Source organism: Pecten maximus, chromosome 16 (assembly GCF_902652985.1).
Source record: "Pecten maximus chromosome 16, xPecMax1.1, whole genome shotgun sequence".
NCBI lineage: Eukaryota > Metazoa > Mollusca > Bivalvia > Pectinida > Pectinidae > Pecten > Pecten maximus.
The window spans coordinates 3,435,100-3,456,325 of NC_047030.1; the positions used below are offsets into that span (position 1 = coordinate 3,435,100).

The 21,226-nt window shown below is 35.8% G+C and overlaps 1 protein-coding gene and 1 long non-coding RNA gene across 2 annotated transcripts in view; both read left to right on the forward strand.

The window, feature by feature from the left end:
• The window catches only part of LOC117345327 (zinc finger protein 134-like), a 44,183-nt gene that overhangs the window by 19,763 nt on the left and 3,194 nt on the right, over window positions 1-21,226 (forward strand). The window contains exons 2-3 of the mRNA XM_033908394.1: window positions 7,467-7,793; window positions 20,568-20,752. Coding sequence (XP_033764285.1) covers window positions 7,467-7,793; window positions 20,568-20,752 — 512 coding nt within the window. The remainder of the gene's footprint in view (window positions 1-7,466; window positions 7,794-20,567; window positions 20,753-21,226) is intronic.
• On the forward strand, window positions 18,666-19,519 carry LOC117345328. Its single transcript, XR_004536412.1, has 2 exons — window positions 18,666-18,790; window positions 19,365-19,519. It is a non-coding gene; the product is annotated as an uncharacterized LOC117345328 (long non-coding RNA).

A 21,226-nucleotide genomic window follows, 5' to 3' on the forward strand; every position in this document is an offset into this window, starting at 1 on the left:
CTGTAAAGGGCCACCACCATCATTTGTCATAGATATATATATATAGTCTCCACTGCTGTAAAGGGTCACCACCATCATTTGTCATAGATATATATATAGTCTCCACCGCTGTAAAGGGCCACCACCATCATTTGTTAGATAATAAGTGTTAAAATCCTTGTATTTAAGTGTGAATGTATTTCTATATCACAGGACTAACAATACTTCGTTTTGTATGACTAAAGCTTTCTTGTTGCATTTTTGTTCTACTGAGTTTTTTCTCAAAGATGTCCAACCCATATTTAAAGAGATTAACTCTGGCTTAATTATCAATTAATACTAGTTTAAGTACCTAAATATATGCACAGAAGTCATATTTAGCTCTGTAAAGACTTTCAGGTGTCGACATTTCAAACAAATACTGTATTATAGTATGCTCTTTTTAATGCAGATGGTGTATCATCATCAATCCAAGGGAGAGAACTGTGATGGTTTCAAAGTTTTGGTAGTATAAGTTTGGAAATCCAGAAGTCTGTTGCAGAATTATGATAGTTCATACAATTAATTATTGTCATTAATTAGTGTGATGGAAAATTTTCCTGAGATTGTGGCATAGCCCGCTCTTCAAATTAAAAAAAAAAAAAGGAAGGCAGTGGTCTAGTGGCTTAAATGATGTTGAGCTATACCTAATCAAAGCTGTGGCAGTTCAGCTCCTGGAATGTGTCAGGTGTGGTATGGTTTTGTATCCTTGAACAAGATACTGCACTTCATTGTGTTCCAGTACGTGATAGAACAGTCCTCGGAATGTCTTGTATAAGTTGTTAGAGCTGAAAGGTGGCAGCTCTGGCTGAACAATATGTGTTATAATAAGGAATTGAAGAAGATGTTTGCTTTATGAAAGCTAAGGGTCGAATTACCATGGATGATTTATTTTGAACCAATTTTAGACGCTGATATATTGTTCTGATAACATTCACTGGTATATAAGATCTTCAAATTATCATTACAGTGACTACATCAACTAAATTATTAATCTTTGTGTCAGAGAGGATTATTATTAAAGGCCATGTTTTCACTTAAAGCAGATGGAGATCTCTATAATTTAAAAAATTATACAGCATCACATACATTAATGTAAAAAAACTATAATGTTAGACGATCTATTAACAGGGGGCCGCGGTGGCCGAGTGGTTAAGGTGTTCTGACACATTATCACTAGCCCTCCACCTCTGGGTTGCGAGTTCAAAACCCATGTGGGGCAGTTGCCAGGTACTGACCGTAGGTAGGTTGTTTTTCTCCGGGTACTTCGGCTTTCCTCCACCTCCAAAACCTGGAGGCATTTCACTAAATGAGTCTGACTGTTAATAGGACGTTAAACAAAATAAACCAACAAAAACCTATTAACACCAAGATACCATCTCAGGAGAGTTCCTACAAAAAAACTGAATAAGAATGGCCTCTAGTATCTTCGCTAGTCAGGGGTGTTCAATATGATACTCTTATCATAATCCTTGGCATGTTTAATGATGGGTTTCAGGTATTTTTCAATTTTGTTAACAATCCATTGACATATTATTTATACCATTATTACACTGTATACACAAGCTTTCATTTGGTATTTTAATGTTCTCAATAGATGATGGGAAAATATTTTGTTTTATATAAATTTCAATCCCATATAGTCACAAGTCTCCCAATCCTTTCCAAATAAGTCCTGTAATAAATAGAGGGTTATGCCATAACTGGATTCCGATGCTGTTAATGCTGCACATAATGGGTATAGCTAATAGGCATGTCCATGCTGGAAAGTGGACACTCAGGTCGGATATGGATGATGAAATAGACTGATTTTCAGAATTCTGACATTTTAATGGAAATTTGAATATCTGATATTTCTGTTGTTTTTGAAAGAGGATTTTCATACAGATCTTTATCAGATCGAGGCAGAAATAAAGGTTTGCAGATATGATTAATGAAATGCTTTTGATATCAATATAATATGTGTGAATGATATTTATAAATAGGTAGACATGTGTTTTATTAGTCCCCTAAGGTTTTCTCTCCGTCTGTCCTGTATGATGTATGTTCGTACGTAGTAACGTACGTACGTAACACCTAAGTTTGTCAGCCCTCTAACGGCTTCATTATACATAGGATTTTGATATTGATAAAACTTCCCACAATGATACAGGAGCAAAATATCATTGACAAGTTTGAGCTTTAGGGATTTGGGTCAAGGACAAGGTCACTGTTACTATTTTTAGCAGCTAGGGTTAGAGGGGGATATTTATTGCTTCAGCAATTCCCAGTATGCTAACATCTCTAACAAGGTTTCTTGTGACCAAATTATTAATAATTGCTATCATCTTTTGTCCAGCATTGTCAGTCATCAACAATTTACCTTTTGATTACTTCTCAATAATCAAGAGGCCCGAGCTATAGGGTTAGGATGGCAGGGTCAGTAATACACTGGGATGAAGGGCTTCATCATTTCCTTTAAATGAGTAAACCTAAACTTACCCTATACTTGAATAAAGTGGCAATTAGCTTAATAACATAAATAGAAGTATTCAAGATCAACTTCAAAGTAGCATTTAAGAAGCAGGTGAGTGATACAGGCCCATGTGCATGGTCTCTTGTCAACATTTTTAGGGATCCAAATGGGATACGATACATATTGAAGAATACTATTGTATTCAGCCAATAGTAAGACAAAGCCTGGTAATAAGACCATTTTCTACCACAATACCCTGTGTTATTCCACTCTGAAGCCATTGTATAAATGTGCCGACTGTTATATTCTACTAGTGGATTATAACCTTTCGGTCTTTTGATTGGTCAAGAAATTGAACTTTGACCTAAACTGCAATTGTTATCGTAATAATTGAATGAAGTCACATCATCGGGTCCCAGCTGTTACTTGAACACCTTATTTGCATATGCGAAATTCGACTTGTACTTCCTCATTGATTCAAATCGATATTATTGTGGTAGAAATAGGTCACACAAATCGGGACATTTGGATATATGGAATTTATTTCACAGTCTTAAGTTATTTTTTAAAAGTTACAAAAGACACTTGCTAAAACTTGTGTCTTTTGTAACTTTAAAAAATAACTTACTTGAGTGAAATAAATTCCATATCAACCACCACTCGTTGTGTAACCTCTGTCTATCATAGTAATGTGTAAATGCTTCCAAAATGCTCTTTCATGGTCTGCAAATAAGCTCATCAAATCCCCTAGTCCAAGTCAAAGATTATGTGTTATTGATACCCACTATAACAAAACCTTTGTTTCACACTGTCCTGTCTAATGTAAGAGTGGATATTGCTGTAAAGGTATATATATTTTTATGCACTCAAATTTTAGCAAAAAAAATATTGTACCAAACTTTGATATATTATAGTGCAGCGATGAGTCCGCACACCTACTTTTTTTGTTGTAGATTAAAGTGGAAGAGTAATTTCTGAAATCTGAATTAAAAGCAATGTTTCCACCGCGAAAAAACACTAAAATAAAGTTACTGCTAAAATACGTATATTTACTGTACTTCAGGTCAAATTATACCGTATTTTACCTAATAAGGGCGCAGGGCGCGGGTAATTGACAGTGGGGGCGCCCTTATTAAGATTAGTTATTCTGAAGTTTTATGAAACAGACTATACCTTATAGCAGAATACCCAAGGTTGTGGAAACGGTAAAATATTCAGTCATAAAAATATTCCAGATGAAGATATCTATTCATTATCATATATTAAGCTTAAACATGACTTGAATACTCCTGTAAACTTGTAAACCATGCCAGCTGATCTTTAGACCAGAGAACGTGTGTTCCACCATTTATGTTCAAATGGAACTATTTTGTGTTCTATTTATAGAAACAGGTGATTTCCCAGATCACATCAGACATCGTTTTCTTTGACCTTATAATTGATTTACAATGTATTTTACTAGTTTTCTGTTCTGAACAAAAGTTATTTATCAACAAGAATGAAGTCTTTACTTTATCTTCAAATAAAGATGGTAAGTTATTATTTGTATGTGTTTAGTTTTGGGTGCTCTTTGCACTGACATGTCATCTGTAGCCTGTGGGAATACACAAAATGTGGCGAAAACATGTGTTCCAGTTACTTAATTTGCTGAAGAAAATTGAACACATAAAGTAGCAAAATATTTCACATGAATTATTACTTTTGAACACCATTTTGACACTCAGTCAAAGATTTATTTCCTTAAAAAAAGGTAGGGGCGCCCTTATTAGGGCAGGCGCCCTTATTAGGTCAAATACGGTATGTCTTGTTGATACATTTTGTATCTATAGACTGGCTTCAGTAACTATTACATTCTTACCATGGACACCAGCAAAACTGAAAAGAAATAGGTCACTGTAACTTACATTAAATACTCCTGACCATATTTATCTAGGCCTGTAACAAGCCATTCTAGAGAATCAGAGACAGGTAGTATCTTATAACTTTACATCAACTCATAGGAACATAGATTATGTATGCTTTATAAATATTTTGATTGCCTAACTCATGCAGTATTAGCATTCCATATTAGAGATAAGAAGATACAGTTATGAGTCTTGCCATAAGTCTAAACACATGCTGTGGCTGATACTACACAAACGAAAAGCAATATTTAGTATATTTTACAGTGCCCTATAGCTTCTGCTCATTGCTCATACACTAGCAGTGTTAATTGAGATGTGTACAACACTTATATTGCTGTGATAACAGACATGCACATATTCTAAACAACACTAACAGCTACAGGTAAATGACACACGCTTGCAGCCAATTCTGTATATATATCCCATACACGTCATTCACTTTATCAAAAGTCAGCCCATGGTGAGCCTTCGTTTCCCTGTCTGGATATTATGTCTGGGCAATGTAGCTGTTTTAAAAAGTATTCACAGCTTAACTGACTAAATTCAAAAATTTAAATTTAAAATTTTCACAATTTGAAAATTTTAAATTATTTACAATATTGTTTGTTGTGATTATAAAAACTCACCTTTATGATTATTTGGCTGTTGAGACAAGTTTAGGATGTTTAACTGTTTATGAAACTTCAATCTGAAGAAATTTTTTAAGCATTCAAAAAGCTGTTTGGAAAAGCCACTGATGCTAAATATATACCTGTTTGAGTTCACTGTACTGCACAGTTTTGCATGGCAGTGTAATGTTGTGTCTGACTGAATGCCAATTTACACCTGATGTTGAAATTATACATTACCTTCCTAGTTTTGTTTTTTTGATGTCTGGAAATATTCTCGTTAATCACCATTATTGATCTGTCTAACCAGTAGCGATGAGAAGCTAGTATATATGGTCTACTTTCAGTATGAACTACTGGACAGTTATAGATACTTCAAGCATGTCTGCTTTGTCACCTAAACTACTACAGGGCCATCACAAGTGAATATATAGTTTGGTGCAAACTCTTTTTTTTAGGTCATCTGTCCCCAAGGGTCAGAATGACCTATAGTCATCATGCTTCGTCCGTCGTCGTGCGCTGTTCACTGCCCGACGTGCGTAAACCTTTCATATTTCAAACTTCTTAAGTTCCACAGGTGGGAATGAGCTGAAACTTTCCTGGAATAATCATGAGATGGTTTTGACCAAGTGTTGTTATTTTTTGGGCCGGTCCAAAATCCATGATTAATTGCCGCCAATTGGCAGCCATCTTGAAACACACATTTTAAACTTCTCCAGCTCCACTGGTGCCATTGAGCTGGAAATTGTTTTTTGGGTTGGTCCAAAATCCAAGATGGCCACCAAAACATCACTCTTTACACAAAATATGTCTATATTGTAAATAGTGTGCTTTATTAGGTTATCTGACCCGAAGGGTCAGGATGACCTATAGTCATCATGTTTCGTCCGTCGTCGTACGCCGTCCGCCGTCTGCCGTGCGTAAACTTTTCACATTTCAAACTTCTTCTCAAGTTCCACCAGTGGGATTGAGCTGAAACTTGCCTAAAATGATGCTGGGATGGTCCTGACCAAGTGTTGTTATTTTTTGGTCAGTCTGAAATCCAAGATGGCCGCCACAGCCGCCATTTTGAAAACACATTTAAAACTTCTTCTCCAGTTCCACATGGTGCCATTGAGCTGGAAATTGGTCAAGATGTTAAGGAAAGACAGCCAATAAAGTGTTGTTATTTTTCGGCTTCTTAAAAACTTTGACATGGCAGCCACGGCGGCCATTTTGTAACATGATTGCGCAATCATGGTTCTTCCTTAACAACACCTATTTCAAACTTCTTCTCATATTCCATCAGTGGGATTCAGCTCTAACTTACCAGAAATGATCCTGAGATGGTCCTTACCAAGTGTTATTATTTTTCAGGTCGGTCAGAAAACCAAGATGGCCGCCATGGCAGCCATCTTGAAAAACACATTTTAAACTTCTTCTCCAGTTCCACTGGTACCATTGAGCTGGAAATTGGTGAGGATGTTAAGGAAGGAGAGCCAACAAAGTGTTGTTATTTTTCGGCTCGGTAAAAACTTTGACATGGCAGCCATGGCGGCCATTATGTAACATGATTGTGCAATCATGGTTCTTCCTTAACAACACCTATTTAAAACTTCTTCTCAAATTCCATCAGTGGGATTCAGCTGTTATTTACCTGAAATGATCCTGAGATGGTCCTGGCCAAGTGTTGTTATCTATCGGGTCGGTCAGAAATCCAAGATGGCCACCATGGCAGCCATCTTGAAAAACACATTTTAAACTTCTTCTCCAGTTCCAGTGGTGCCATTGAGCTGGAAATTATTGAGGATGTTAAGGAAGGAGAGCCAACAAAGTGTTTTTATTTTTCGGCCTCCTAAAAACTTTGACATGGCAGCCACAGCGGCCATTTTGTAACATGATTGCGCAATCATGGTTCTTCGTTAACAACACCTATTTAAAACTTCTTCTCAAATTTCACCTGTGGGATTCAGCTCTAACTTGCCAGGAATGATCCTGTAAGTGTTGTTATTTTTCGGGTTGATCCAAATTCCAACATGGCCACCATGGCCCACAGTGCCACTATACATGCTACAGAGAATGCATACTACAATAGTATAAGGGTCTTTAATTTAGAGTCAGATGACCGTTAAGGCCCTTGGGCCTCTTGTATATTAATTCATACTGTAATGTAGAGGTTTTTTTGGTTGATTTTGGAAAAAATACTGAAACTTTCATCAATTTTGGAGTTTTCTTAATCCCTGAACTGCTGAGGATCGGCTATAAAATTTATTTTCAATTAATTTGAAAATGACTATTAATCTGGTGTCCTATATATATTCAATTAAGGTCTTCTCAGTTAACACAGCAGCAGCGGGTATCCGGTAGTACTCTGTTCAGGTATATGTACAATATATATTTTCATTACAGCATGCAGCCATCATCTCAGCTGTCCACCAAACTTTGATATCTCGATATTTATAATGATGAAGATTTCAGTATATACCTTTGTTATTTTATCAGATCTGCCCCACCCTGGCTCAATACCTGAGACAACGACATCACAATCCCAGGCCGTGTCTAGTACCTGCGACTCACAGACACATGGTCTCAACTCGCCCCCCAATGGGATCCATTCCCCTCAGCAACATAATCTGCCTGAATCCACAACCAACCCTCCAGTGGACCGAAATCACCTGTGTCCAACGTGTTCTAAGGGATTTAAAAGTAAACAGCAGCTGGCTCAGCATAGCTTGGTCCACTCAGGTATCCGGAAGTATATCTGTTCCTACTGTGACAAGGCCTTCAAACAGCTGTGCCACTTACAGCAGCACACACGGATACATACAGGTAATTAACGATGTCAAGGATACAGTTAATAATTAAATAAACATCCAGGATACAGGTAATTATGTTGGGGATACAGGTAATTATAGACATAGGAATACAGGTAATTATAGACATAGGAATACAGGTAATTATAGACATAGGAATACAGGTAATTATAGACATAGGAATACAGGTAATTATAGACATAGGAATACAGGTAATTATAGACATAGGAATACAGGTAATTATAGACATAGGAATACAGGTAAAAATAAACATAGGAATACAGGTAAGTATATACAGGAATACAGGTAATTATAGACATAGGAATACAGGTATTATAGACATAGGAATACAGGTAATTATAGACATAGGAATACAGGTAATTATAGACATAGGAATACAGGTAATTATAGACATAGGAATACAGGTAATTATAGACATAGGAATACAGGTAATTATAGACATAGGAATACAGGTAATTATAGACATAGGAATACAGGTAATTATAGACATAGGAATACAGGTAATTATAGACATAGGAATACAGGTAATTATGTTGGGGATACAGGTAATTATAGACATAGGAATACAGGTAATTATAGACATAGGAATACAGGTAATTATAGACATAGGAATACAGGTAATTATAGACATAGGAATACAGGTAATTATAGACATAGGAATACAGGTAATTATAGACATAGGAATACAGGTAATTATAGACATAGGAATACAGGTAATTATAGACATAGGAATACAGGTAATTATAGACATAGGAATACAGGTAATTATAGACATAGGAATACAGGTAATTATAGACATAGGAATACAGGTAATCATAGACATAGGAATACAGGTAATCATAGACATAGGAATACAGGTAATCATAGACATAGGAATACAGGTAATTATAGACATAGGAAAACAGGTAATTATAGACATAGGAATACAGGTAATTATAGACATATGAATACAGGTAATTATAGACGTAGGAATACAGGTAATTACAGACATAGGAATACAGGTAATTATAGACATAGGAATACAGGTAATTATAGACATAGGAATACAGGTAATTATAGACATAGGAATAGAATACAGGTAAATGACATAGGAATACAGGTAATTACAGATGCAGGAATACAGGTAATTATAGACATATAGGAATACAGGTAATTATAGACATAGGAATACAGGTAATTATAGACATAGGAATACAGGTAATTATAGACATAGGAATACAGGTAATTATAGACATATAGGAATACAGGTAATTATAGACATAGGAATACAGGTAATTATAGACATAGGAATAGAATACAGGTAAATGACATAGGAATACAGGTAATTATAGACATAGGAATACAGGTAATTATAGACATATAGGAATACAGGTAATTATAGACATAGGAATACAGGTAATTATAGACATAGGAATACAGGTAATTATAGACATAGGAATACAGGTAATTATAGACATAGGAATACAGGTAATTATAAACATAGAAATACAGGTAATTATAGACAATGGAATACAGGTAATTATAGACATAGGAATACAGGTAATTATAGACATAGGAATACAGGTAATTATAGACATAGGAATACAGGCAATTATAGACATATAGGAATACAGGTAATAATAAACATAGGAATACAGGCAATTATAGACATAGGGATACAGGTAATTACAGATGTAGAAATACAGGTAATTATTTACATCATTGATAGAGGTATATAAAAACTTACATGCGGGTCCATCATACAGGTACATGTATATAAAAACTTACATACGGGTCAGTGATACAGGTACATGACAGGTAATATGGCTATCCTACATATAGATGTACAAATATGCACCCAAGTACATGTATCAGATGGATAAATGATATAATTACCTTTTATTATTTAAATTAATCTTGTATGCATACTAGTGTTTCCTGCTATTGTCACAGCTGTTGTAGGGCTGTTATTCAGCTTTCTGTCTGCTCTACTTCTTTTTAAGTATTTCTATTTTGAAATGATATTTGCCCAACATATGTTTGCTAAATCGATAATGGATGATGTTTTTACCCATTTCACTTAATCCTTGTTTCTGATTCATGATATCAGGGGCCAATTATTACATTGATGGAAGCTGTATATTGTTTCATAGTATATTGGTGTACATTTCACCACAAGTTAAGCCCTCCCGAAATGATTGGAAGCAGGCTTATTTGTAAGCGTCTGTTGACTTTGATAATTTCTATATCATATACTTGATGACAGTGTATAATTTTACTTCATTTTCATTCCTTTTTATCTTGTTATGAATCAATAACATACATTTAGATAGAAACAATACAGAACAGACTACCAGATATACACTCATCTAACTCCCGCTCACATAATTATAATTTCAGTCAATCCTCATATTGGCAGGTCATGAAAATTTGCCAAAAAATATTGCCAAATTTCATGCTCTCATGGGATTTTCATGGGATGATCCTGTGATTTTTTAGCTCACCTGCCCCAACTGAAGTGCTACCAAGTTTGTTAAAATGAATAACCTTGACCCTCATTAAAGATCACAGGGGTCAAATATGTTGAAATCTTAAACAATTTCTCCTTAATAACTGAGAGGTCCAAGGACTTGATATTGGGCCTGTAGCATGCTGGGTTAAAGGGCTACCAAGTTTGTCCAAATGAATGACCTTGACCTTCATTTCAGGTCACATTGGTAAAATACCCTAAAATCTTCAGACAACTTCTTCTCAATAACCAAGAGGCCCAGAGACTTGATATTGGGCCTGTAGTATACTGGGGTGAAGGGCTACCACGTTTGTTGAAATGAATTACCTTGACCATCATTCAAGGTCACATAGGTCTTATAGGCAAAAATATTCAAATGACTTCTCAATAACCGAAGAGGCCAATGGACTTGATATTAATTAAAGGCCTGTTTCATACTGGGGTTAATGGCTACCAAGTTTGTTCATGTGAATGACCCTTGAGCTTTATTCAACGTCACATAGGTCCAACAGGTTAAAAACTTCTTCTCGATTATTAAGAGGCCCAGGGACTTGATATTAGGCTTGTAGCATACTGGAGTAAAGGGCTACCAAGCTTTGTTCAAATGAATGACCTTGACCTTCATTCAAGATCACACAGGCTAAATTCTTCAAGCAGTGTTTAGCAAAGAGACCTGATATTAGGCCAGTTGTGTACTGGAAGGAAGGACTAGCAAATTTCATTGACATGAATAAACCTAGCCTACTCTGATATTTGAACAAAGTGATTATCAGCATAGTATCTGCAGAAATGACCTAAATCAACTTCAAAGTTGTTGTAGAGCCAGGTGAGCAATACAGGCCCATTGGGCCTCTTTTTTAGCTGCCCTTGGCTGAAGGGCCAAGATAAGCTATGGCAATATACTGGGTCATCTGTCATCTGGCATTCATGAACGTTTTGCATTTTAATCTATTTTTCAAAACTACTTGACCAATTTTGCCCACAGTGTGCTTCCTCAGTAGCCTGAGGGGGCAGGCCAAATAGGTAAAAAATGGGGTCATCTATGAAAATCTTCTCTTATATTAGACGCAGAGATTATGGCACAATTAATTATGATCATCAACTACTTTAAAATTTATGAAATTAATGGCCCTTGGGTCAAGAAGTCAGGTGGTAGGATTCTGATCTTCTTAATTCACTACTGGACCAACTTTGACCAACTTTGACATGGAACATAACTGGACCAACTTTGACCAACTTTGACATGGAACATATATAACTAAGAAATGGAGATCTGAATTTTTGAAATTAATGGGGCTGTGCCTCCCGGCCTCTTAACAACCTGAGGGGCAGGGCCAAATAGATAGAAAATAGGGTCATTGTTAAAAATTTCTTCTCTGCTCCTATACAAGTAGCAAAGATTAATGGGCTGATTATAATCATCAGCTAGCCCTCTTCTGAAGTTATGAAATTGATGGCCCTGGAGTCAATTACTAAATAAGTGGCAGGATAGGGTCAGTATTATGTAATTATGTGTTTATACATTTTGATATCCTTTTTCAAAATTGCTAGGCAAATTTTTACCAAATTCATCATAGAACATCACTTAAAGGGCTGTATTCATAAGGTCTGTGGGGCTGACTGCCCCAAGGGGGCTGAGAAGTCTAAGGCCGAAATGTGGCAATTTGCATTGGCTATATTGCTATAAACGATCTCTATGCACTTATTCACTAAGGATATCATTCATATTCAATTTGAAGCATCCCTAGGTGGTATGGGGTTCAAAATTCTGCAAATGATGAGGACTGACTCCCCCCAGGGCCCAATCAGGGAAATATTGTAAATTCTCTAAATCTTTCCTCTTTTTCGATTCAATGGTAGGATTTAGGTCTGAACCATCTTTGGGATAAGGGGAATTAATTTCATATAAACAGTGAGTCTCTGACCATCAGGCCTGAAGGAAGGGGCCCCATAAGGGAAATTTAGCTATTTCCTGTAAGATCTTTCTTTGGTAAGAATGACAAGGTGTTTTAATTAGGTCTCGATATCAGAGATACGAGTGCCCTAACGTAATCAATCTGTCCGTGTGTTTGTCTGCCCATATATAAAATGTATAGTTGTATACATCCACAAATTTACTGTAGTTCCCTTCAGTTTAAATACTTTATTATTAGTTAACTGATTTACATGAAATAAGGTCAAGATGCTCAGTTCACAAAAATACATACAGATGTCAATTATCAAAGTCAAAGGTCATGTAAAGGTCAAGGTGAAATTTTGTATCTTTTCACTAATGATTGCTTTCTTATGACATTAGGAAGCATAGTTGGTCAGAATTTAATAAGGAGTCAACTAACCGAAGATAAAGGTCACTGCATGGGTCAAAGGTCAAGGTCATTTGGGACAAGAACAATGTGGATTTCTGACAATGATCCTGGCTTTTGTTAATGGGGTGGAGGTATTAAAGTTGAAATAAATCAAATCAAAGCTAACAAATTGTATTATACTGGTATTTCTATTTCCATTAGCACAGCAAATACAGAGGTGGGTGGAAACAATTAATAGGCACATCATAGTAAAGGAATATTATTAAATTTTTGCTTCCAAGCTATTGTTTTTAAAATCCAAATATCAAACATTTGGAACCAGAAAGCTAAATGTTAGTTAAAGGGAAGTGTTTAATTGGCTTTGATGCATGATACCGCGTGGCATATCCCAAACTGGGAAAGTATTTGTAATGTAACCTACTAATGGGAGTGTTTTGCCATAATCACTGAAATATCCAGGTGAGCGATACAGGCCCTCATGGCCTCTTGTTTATGGATTCAAATTCTATTTCAGGTAGTTTTATGATCAAATTGAAAATTTATGACATCACCTAATATTTCTAATAATGAAACAAATTTTTTAAGATTAATCATCGAAAATTCCTTTAAATACATGCGTACAGATGTTATACATGTATTAAGATTTATTGTAAGGTCTGTTTGACTTGATATCATTTAAACAATTCCTAATGATACTGATTCAGGTCTTTCAACTTTATATGGGCAGATCTTTGATATTTTATGAACGCTTCGGTTCTGAAATGTTCTCTCTATGCATCTTTACATATGCCATTATATTATATGTCCTGGAACTAGATCGACTCATCTCAAACGTAGCCTATGATTCTGTTTTCTTTAATCACTGTGGAAATTGTAGATGTTTCAGAAGCACAATACGAATTCCGAGAAGTAAATCAATAAACGAAAAAAAATTGAAATGTCTTCTCAGGAAGTAAAAAAAAAAATTTAGTCATGTGAGGTGAAATTTGGAATACTTAATTCATTGACATTTTAAGTCAGAGAAATAAAACAGATTTCAAACATCACAGATATGATGATTTGTACTAGTAGTTTTCTTCAGAACATAAGCAGGTTTAGGTGTAATGAATGTATACGCTCTGCGGTCCCTAGGGTTATGAATTGCACTGCAACCTTTTCATGATGATACTGTGGTAATGGAGCGGTTTTCTTGATCAATAACAAGCACAGCAAGGATTCAAATCCTCTGCTTTTAATTAGGATCTTTGGGAGATTCTGCAACTAAATGCATATACCTTGTATGGAGCTAATTTGTAGAAATTTGAATAGCGCAAGGCTATATTTAAACCTTAACATTGCAGCATTTCATGTACACTTTTTAGTATGGCTGTGTCATTATGTAACTGAATATCAAATTTAAATGCTTAGTCATGAGATACTGACAGTTTTTTTGTACATTCATTTGGTTGTCAAAGTGTGGTGAATGTCCTTGTTGTATCTAATCAGTATTAAAATATTTCCTTGGTTTTCCAGGAAAAACAAAATATAGCTTGCATCAGCTGGAAAATAAATCTTCAATCTTCTTGTGTCAAGTACAATATCACAGGACAGGTTGTGCCACATTAATGATATCTTTAGGTCATCTAACCCAAAAGGTCAGGAGTCAGGAGGGCCTATATATGTTTTCTTTTGTCACTGTGTGCCATCCGCCATTTATAATTTATCCTCGTTTTAAACGTCTTCTCATGTTCCACCAGTGTATTCAGCTCTTAACTCGACTAAAATCAAGATCCTGATTTGGTCCTTACAAAGTGTTGTTAGTTTTTTAGCCCACCATCATCAGATGGTGGGCTATTCAAATCGCCCTGCGTCCGTGGTCCGTCGTCCGTCCGTCCGTCCCTCCGTCCGTAAACAATTCTTGTTATCGCTATTTCTCAGAAAGTACTGAAGGGATCTTTCTCAAATTTCATATGTAGGTTCCCCTTGGTGCCTAGTTATGCATATTGCGTTTTGAGACCAATCGGAAAACAACATGGCCGACAGGCAGCCATCTTGGATTTTGACAATTGAAGTTTGTTATCGCTATTTCTGAGAAAGTGCTGAAGGGATCTTTCTCAAATTTCATATGAAGGTTCCCCTTGGTGCCTAGTTATGCATATTGCGTTTTGAGACCAATCTGAAAACAGCATGGCCGACAGGCAGCCATCTTGGATTTTGACAATTGAAGTTTGTTATCGCTATTTCTGAGATGTACTGAATGGATCTTTCTCAAATTTCATATGTAAGTTCCCCTTGGTGCCTAGTTATGCATATTGCGTTTTGAGCCCAATCCGAAAAAAACATGGCCGACAGGCAGCCATCTTGGATTTTGACAATTGAAGTTTGTTATCGATATTTCTGAGAATGTACTGAATGGATCTTTCTGAAATTTCATTTGTAAGTTTCCCTTGGTGCCTAGTTATGCATATTGCGTTTTGAGACCAATCGGAAAACAACATGGCCGACAGGCAGCCATCTTGGATTTTGATAATTGAAGTTTGTTATCACTATTTCTGAGAAAGTGTTTAAGGGATCTTTCTCAAATTTCATATGTAAGTTTCCCTTGGTGCCTAGTTATGCATATTGCGTTTTGAGACCAATCAGAAAACAACATGGCTGACAGGCAGCCATCTTGGATTTCGACAATTGAAGTTTGTTATCACTATTTCTGAGAAAGTACTGGATGGATCTTTCTGAAATTTCATATGTAGGTTTCCCTTGGTGCCTAGTTATGCATATTGCGTTTTGAGACCAATCAGAAAACAGCATGGCTGACAGGCAGCCATCTTTGATTTTGACAATAGAAGTTTGTTATCACTATTTCTGAGAAAGTACTGAATGGATCTTTCTCAAATTTCATCTGAAGGTTCCCCTTGGTGCCTAGTTATGCATATTGCGTTTTGAGACCAATCTGAAAAAAACATGGCCGACAGGCAGCCATCTTGGATTTTGACAATTGAAGTTTGTTATCGCTATTTCTGAGAATGTACTGAATGGATCTTTCTGAAATTTCATTTGTAAGTTTCCCTTGGTGCCTAGTTATGCATATTGCATTTTGAGACCAATCGGAAAACAACATGGCCGACAGGCAGCCATCTTGGATTTTGACAATTGAAGTTTGTTATCACTACTATTTCTGAGAAAGTACTGAATGGATCTTTCTGAAATTTCATATGTAAGTTTCCCTTGGTGCCTAGTTATGTATATTGCGTTTTGAGACCAATCGGAAAACAACATGGCCGACAGGCAGCCATCTTGGATTTTGACAATTGAAGTTTGTTATCGCTATTTCTGAGAAAGTACTGAAGGGATCTTTCTCAAATTTCATATGGAGGTTCCCCTTGGTGCCTCGTTATGCTTATTGCATTTTGAGATCAATTGGAACACAATATGGCCGACAGACCGCCATCTTGGATTTTGACAATTGAAGTTTGTTATTTCTATTTCTCAAAGTACTGAATGGATCTTTCTCAAATTTCATAAGTAGGTTCCCCTTGGTCCCTTGTATTGCATTTTTGGACCAGTCTGTTCTGAAAACAACCTAGTAAACAAACAGCCATTATCGTTAAATCTCAAATTTCTTATATAGCTAGGATTCCCTTGTTTGAAAAGTACTGGAGGGATGTCTCAATTTGCACAGATTAGTAAAATTAAGGGAAAAGTAGAGAAAAGATCAATCTGACATGGAACCTATGAAGATCATTCAATGGTGGGCGCCAAGATCCCTCTGGGATCTCTTGTTTTTGTCTGTCTGAAATCTAAGATGGCCGCCATGGCAGTCATCTTGAAAAACACATTTTAAACTTCTCCAGTTCCACTGGTGCCATTTTAGCTGAAAATTGGGAGAAATTACTGTAATAACGATGTACATCTATATAAAGCATAATATTTATGGTGTAATGCTTCAAACTTGTAATTAATTTACCTTACTAGATGCCAACATTATCGTCTACATGTTAGGACCTTAAACAATACCAAACCAAACTAAACATAAATCTAAATGCTGTACCAGTCTGACATCTAATATAAAGTCAAATTACACAAAAGTGTGTCTTTATAAGATTGTTTGAATGCCTGGCCACTTCTATATAAAACACCATACTGAGGGCTGGTTTATCAATCTTTTAATTAACCTGTAACAATATTATTAATACACTAATTTGTTTCATGATAAAAAATATATCATGAATTAAAACAAATTTGTTGGTGTCTGCATGGTGTCACGATGGGCAATAAGCCTTTAATTCACCCCAGTAGGAGGAAATACATCATGTATAAGGTTTAAGGGGCTTTAATTACTACGGATCCACCTGTTCCAAAACAAATTCAACCAAACACATGTTCAGCCAATGGAAAAGAGGCGGGGCCTATCGCCTAAAGTAAATATATAAATGTTAATTTATGCTGACCACTTTAAATCTGTGTGTGCATTGTAATGAATGCCCGTCTTATAAATACATAGTAGTATTTCAACTATTTTACATTAATTGAATGAGTGTATATAAGTTAATAGATTCCACCTGTGAAATTACGTTGCAGTTTGCATGTAAGTGTGCTGTGAAGTTTTTTCGCGCCCTGTGTATTCGGTAAAATACTTTTTCAAATATTTTTCATATTACGTAAATTGTGCCATACCCAAACAAAAATACTTGCTTGCGGTAAGCTTGCGGCAAGCTTGCGGCAAGCTTATTTTACTCTTCGCAAGCTATATGCAAGCTAGTAAGAAACTTGCGCAAGCTTGCAGGCAGGCAGGTCCTAAAACTTAAGCAATCCGCAAGCTCGCAAGATCATGGTTGCAAGCTTGCGAGTCCTTCTGCAAGCTTGCGAGTACTTCTGCAAGCTTGTGAGTCCTTCTGCAAGCTTGCAAGTCCTTCTGCAAGCTCGCAAGATCATGGTTGCAAGCTTGCGAGTCCTTCTGCAAGCTTGCGAGTTCATCTGCAAGCTTGCAAGCCCTTCTGCAAGCTTGCGAGTCATTCTGCAAGCTTGCAGGAGGGTTCTCTTTTTGCAAGCTTGCAAGCCTTCAGTCCTTTACAATATTCTGCATGTTGTGGACTTAGAAACTTTTCTACTCTGATATGTTACTTGTGAGATGTGAAAATCTTCTAAGTCACAGCAGCATGGATTTTCTATTTCAAAATCTGTAACTTTGAGTATTTCATATCAGATTATCTAAAGGTGAATATGAGTTTCTTCAGAGTTAAAACACCTCTTTTTGAATCAAAATTGAATGATGATTTTAGTAATCAATCATAACTGTTTAAATTGCAATTCATGTTTGTAAAACTTTAATAATAATCATGGCATTCATATCTTTTCAAATTTAGATATGCAATCAATTTATAATAATGCTTAAAGTATTGCTTCATTTATATATTTTACACATGTATTTATAAAATCCTCTTTATTAAAGTTATCAGTGAATATATTATGATATATTTTTGTTAGTATAATCAGTTGTTACTAGGAGTGATATTCATTCTAAGGGTAACCTGCAAATTATGTGAATTGAATTTCCATCAGTGCAAATTTCAGCAAAATATATGTTGAAGCCTTATTATCAAAAACCTTTCCAACACCAATGTGTAAACAAACAAAAGGAGAGCATATGTTATCAGTAGACTGGCCCAGCTTGACCAAGGTAATATGATACCAATTCAAGCTGATGAGTACAGGAAGTCCATGCCAGTCAGACTCCAGACACCATGGGGCCAACCCTGGGGTATAAGGTTCATTTCTAACTGACTGTATTGTGACTTATTTGATGATTTAGTTCAGTAGTAAATACATAAAATGAAACAATATTGTAAAAGTAACTTCAATGCAATTTTATAGTATTTTAAAAAGCATCTGTTGAACTCACAAATCTTCATTTTTATTAAGTCTGTATGAATGAAAAACCTTTCCTGTGCCCCAACTTAAGATTGACCAATGTAAAACAAGGTCCCCACTTTGAATTGAGTTTCCTGTGGCTGCATGTGGACATTTTGCATCTCTGTGAATCAGTATAAATTGTCCTATCAATCACTTCTGGAAATAGAATCAACTCTGGACATGGTAAGGATATGTGCAACCTATCTACATCTGCATGTTTAAAGTTCTGTAAATAAGTTACATAAACAAACAGAAGATGGACTCAGTGAAGTGATCCAGATGAAGATTTCCAAGGGTCAACAATAAATGGTGAGTGGTGAGATTTATGATAACATACAGATAATGTTTCAATTGATATAAGAATAATTTACTGATCTAAAATAAACATTATTCTATAATCTTTGGAAATTTGGGGTGAAAAAAATACAGAGCTATAACACTAGCACATCTAACAAAAACAAAAACTTCTTTTGAACATTATATATGAAAAATATGTATTTTTACATTCATTTCTTGTGTTTTAGATATGTTGCAATTATTGCACAAAAATAGTTTTAAGACAAACTGACAATAAAACCTGTATATAAAGCTAACCATGCTTCTGTTTATAAGACAGCACTTCTAGATCTAGGCATCATACAAAATTTTACTCTATGGATAGTCAACTTGTGATATATATGCCTAAACTTGGAAGGTCACATATTTGATTCTCTATCATGAAATATCTAGAGTGGTCACATTAGAAAAATTGTAATTAAGCCAGATTTAGTTGTTGACATTTAAAGATGTCTTCAAATATCTAATATAGTTGTTTTGGCTTACAAAGAATAACATCAATTGATCAATATTCTATGTAATATTGCTTTGTTTTATTTTTTTGTAGCACAAATGCAAAAAGATACAGTGAGCTCTGAAGTGGACGGAAATGACAGGAAGAGTTAAAAGATATTGTAACTGTACTGAAAAAAGAACTGGTATTATCAACATATGATGAATATTCTACCGAATGCCAACAAAAACTATAAGCCATTATTGCAGTGACAACAGAGATTAACAATGATAAGAAAAACATTCATGAACTAGAAATTAAATAACCTTTGAGGTATTGTTACATATGTATGTAAGTGCACATGTGCATTAATGATTTAGTTTAAAAGAATATGGAATAAAATATAAATGTTTGTATATAAAGTTTGTATCTATAAGGTGTTTATTGTAACAGCATGCCGTACTGCTCTGAATGATAGAAATACAGACTTTTACATTAATTTGATGTTTTTGCTTTATTTTTGCTGCATTAAATTTATTTTTACCTCAGAGCTAGACTATTTAGCTTGCGGCAAGCTTGCATAAAGTGGCTCACCGCAAGCTTGCATAAACTAGCTCGCCGCAAGCTTGCATAAACAAGCTCGCCGCAAGCTTGCAGAAACAAGCTCGCCCCAAGCTTGCAGAAACTAGCTCGCCGCAAGCTTGCAGAAACAAGCTCGCCGCAAGCTTGCAGAAACTAGCTCGCCGCAAGCTTGCCGCGAGGTTTCAAATACTAGCTTGCTGCAAGGTTCCAATTCCTAGCTCGCAGATTAAGCTTGCGGCAAGCTTGCAATAATAGTGAATCGCAAGCTTGCCATTTCTGTTTGGGTATGAACACTTGTAAACACTTGTGCCATTTCTTTTATGTAAGGGCCGCGGTGGCTAAGTGGTTAAGGTGTCCCGACACTTTATCACTAGCCCTCCACCTCTGGGTTGCGAGTTCGCAACCTACGTGGGGCAGTTGCCAGGTACTGATCGTAGACTAGTGGTTTTTCTCCGGGTACTCCAGCTTTCCTCCACCTCCAAAACCTGGCACGTCCTTAAATGACCCTGGCTGTTAAAGGGACGTTAAACAAAAACAAACCAATCTTTTATCAGCTATCAGAGCAGTGGATGCTTATAGCTAAAGGTTTCTATTGTTTTGAGTTTGATGTTACAAATCAGTATCTTGATAATAAGTGGTTTAGAAAGACATTACAAATGAGTATTGTTATAAGTGGTTTAGAAAGACATTACAAATGAGCATTTTGCATTTATGTTCCTACATTTTGTGTTGCAGGAGAAAAACCCTATAAGTGCTCATTTGAAGGTTGTGATCGGGCTTTTGCACAAATGGCAAATCTTCATCATCACATGCGTAATCATGATGACCATCTAAAGAAGGCAGCGACCAAACAGTACCATTGTATGATATGTCATAGAGCTTATACTAACGAGAGCAGTCTAAAATCTCACACCCTTAAGGTAAGCTTCCAGCTCTATATGGAATAGAGCTTGTTCATTTACTGCTGAAAGAGCATGCAAAATTTAAAAACATGATATTGATCAATTGAATGTGGACTGATAAATTATATTTTAATGTCTTTTCTGTTCAGCAAGTTTAATTTGGTGTTAAAAACTACCCAGTACTTCTCAAGTTTGGTGAATTTAGACAACCTTGATAGACTTTCTTTAAATTGTTAAAATTTTAATATGGTGCCTCTTGAATACCAAAAGCGACTATTAAGAGGTCTAGATGTTAGTCCAGTAGCATGCTCAAATGAAAGGGCTAAATTTGTCAAATGATTGACCCTAGATGCACTTTCAAGGTCACAGAGGTAAAATTTGACAGTACCGTATTAACATTGTATGGGTATATAATATATTACTAAATAACTTTGCTATCAAAATGTCTTACTGATAAACTGTTTCCCCTAATCAGGAGTATCTTCCAAAATT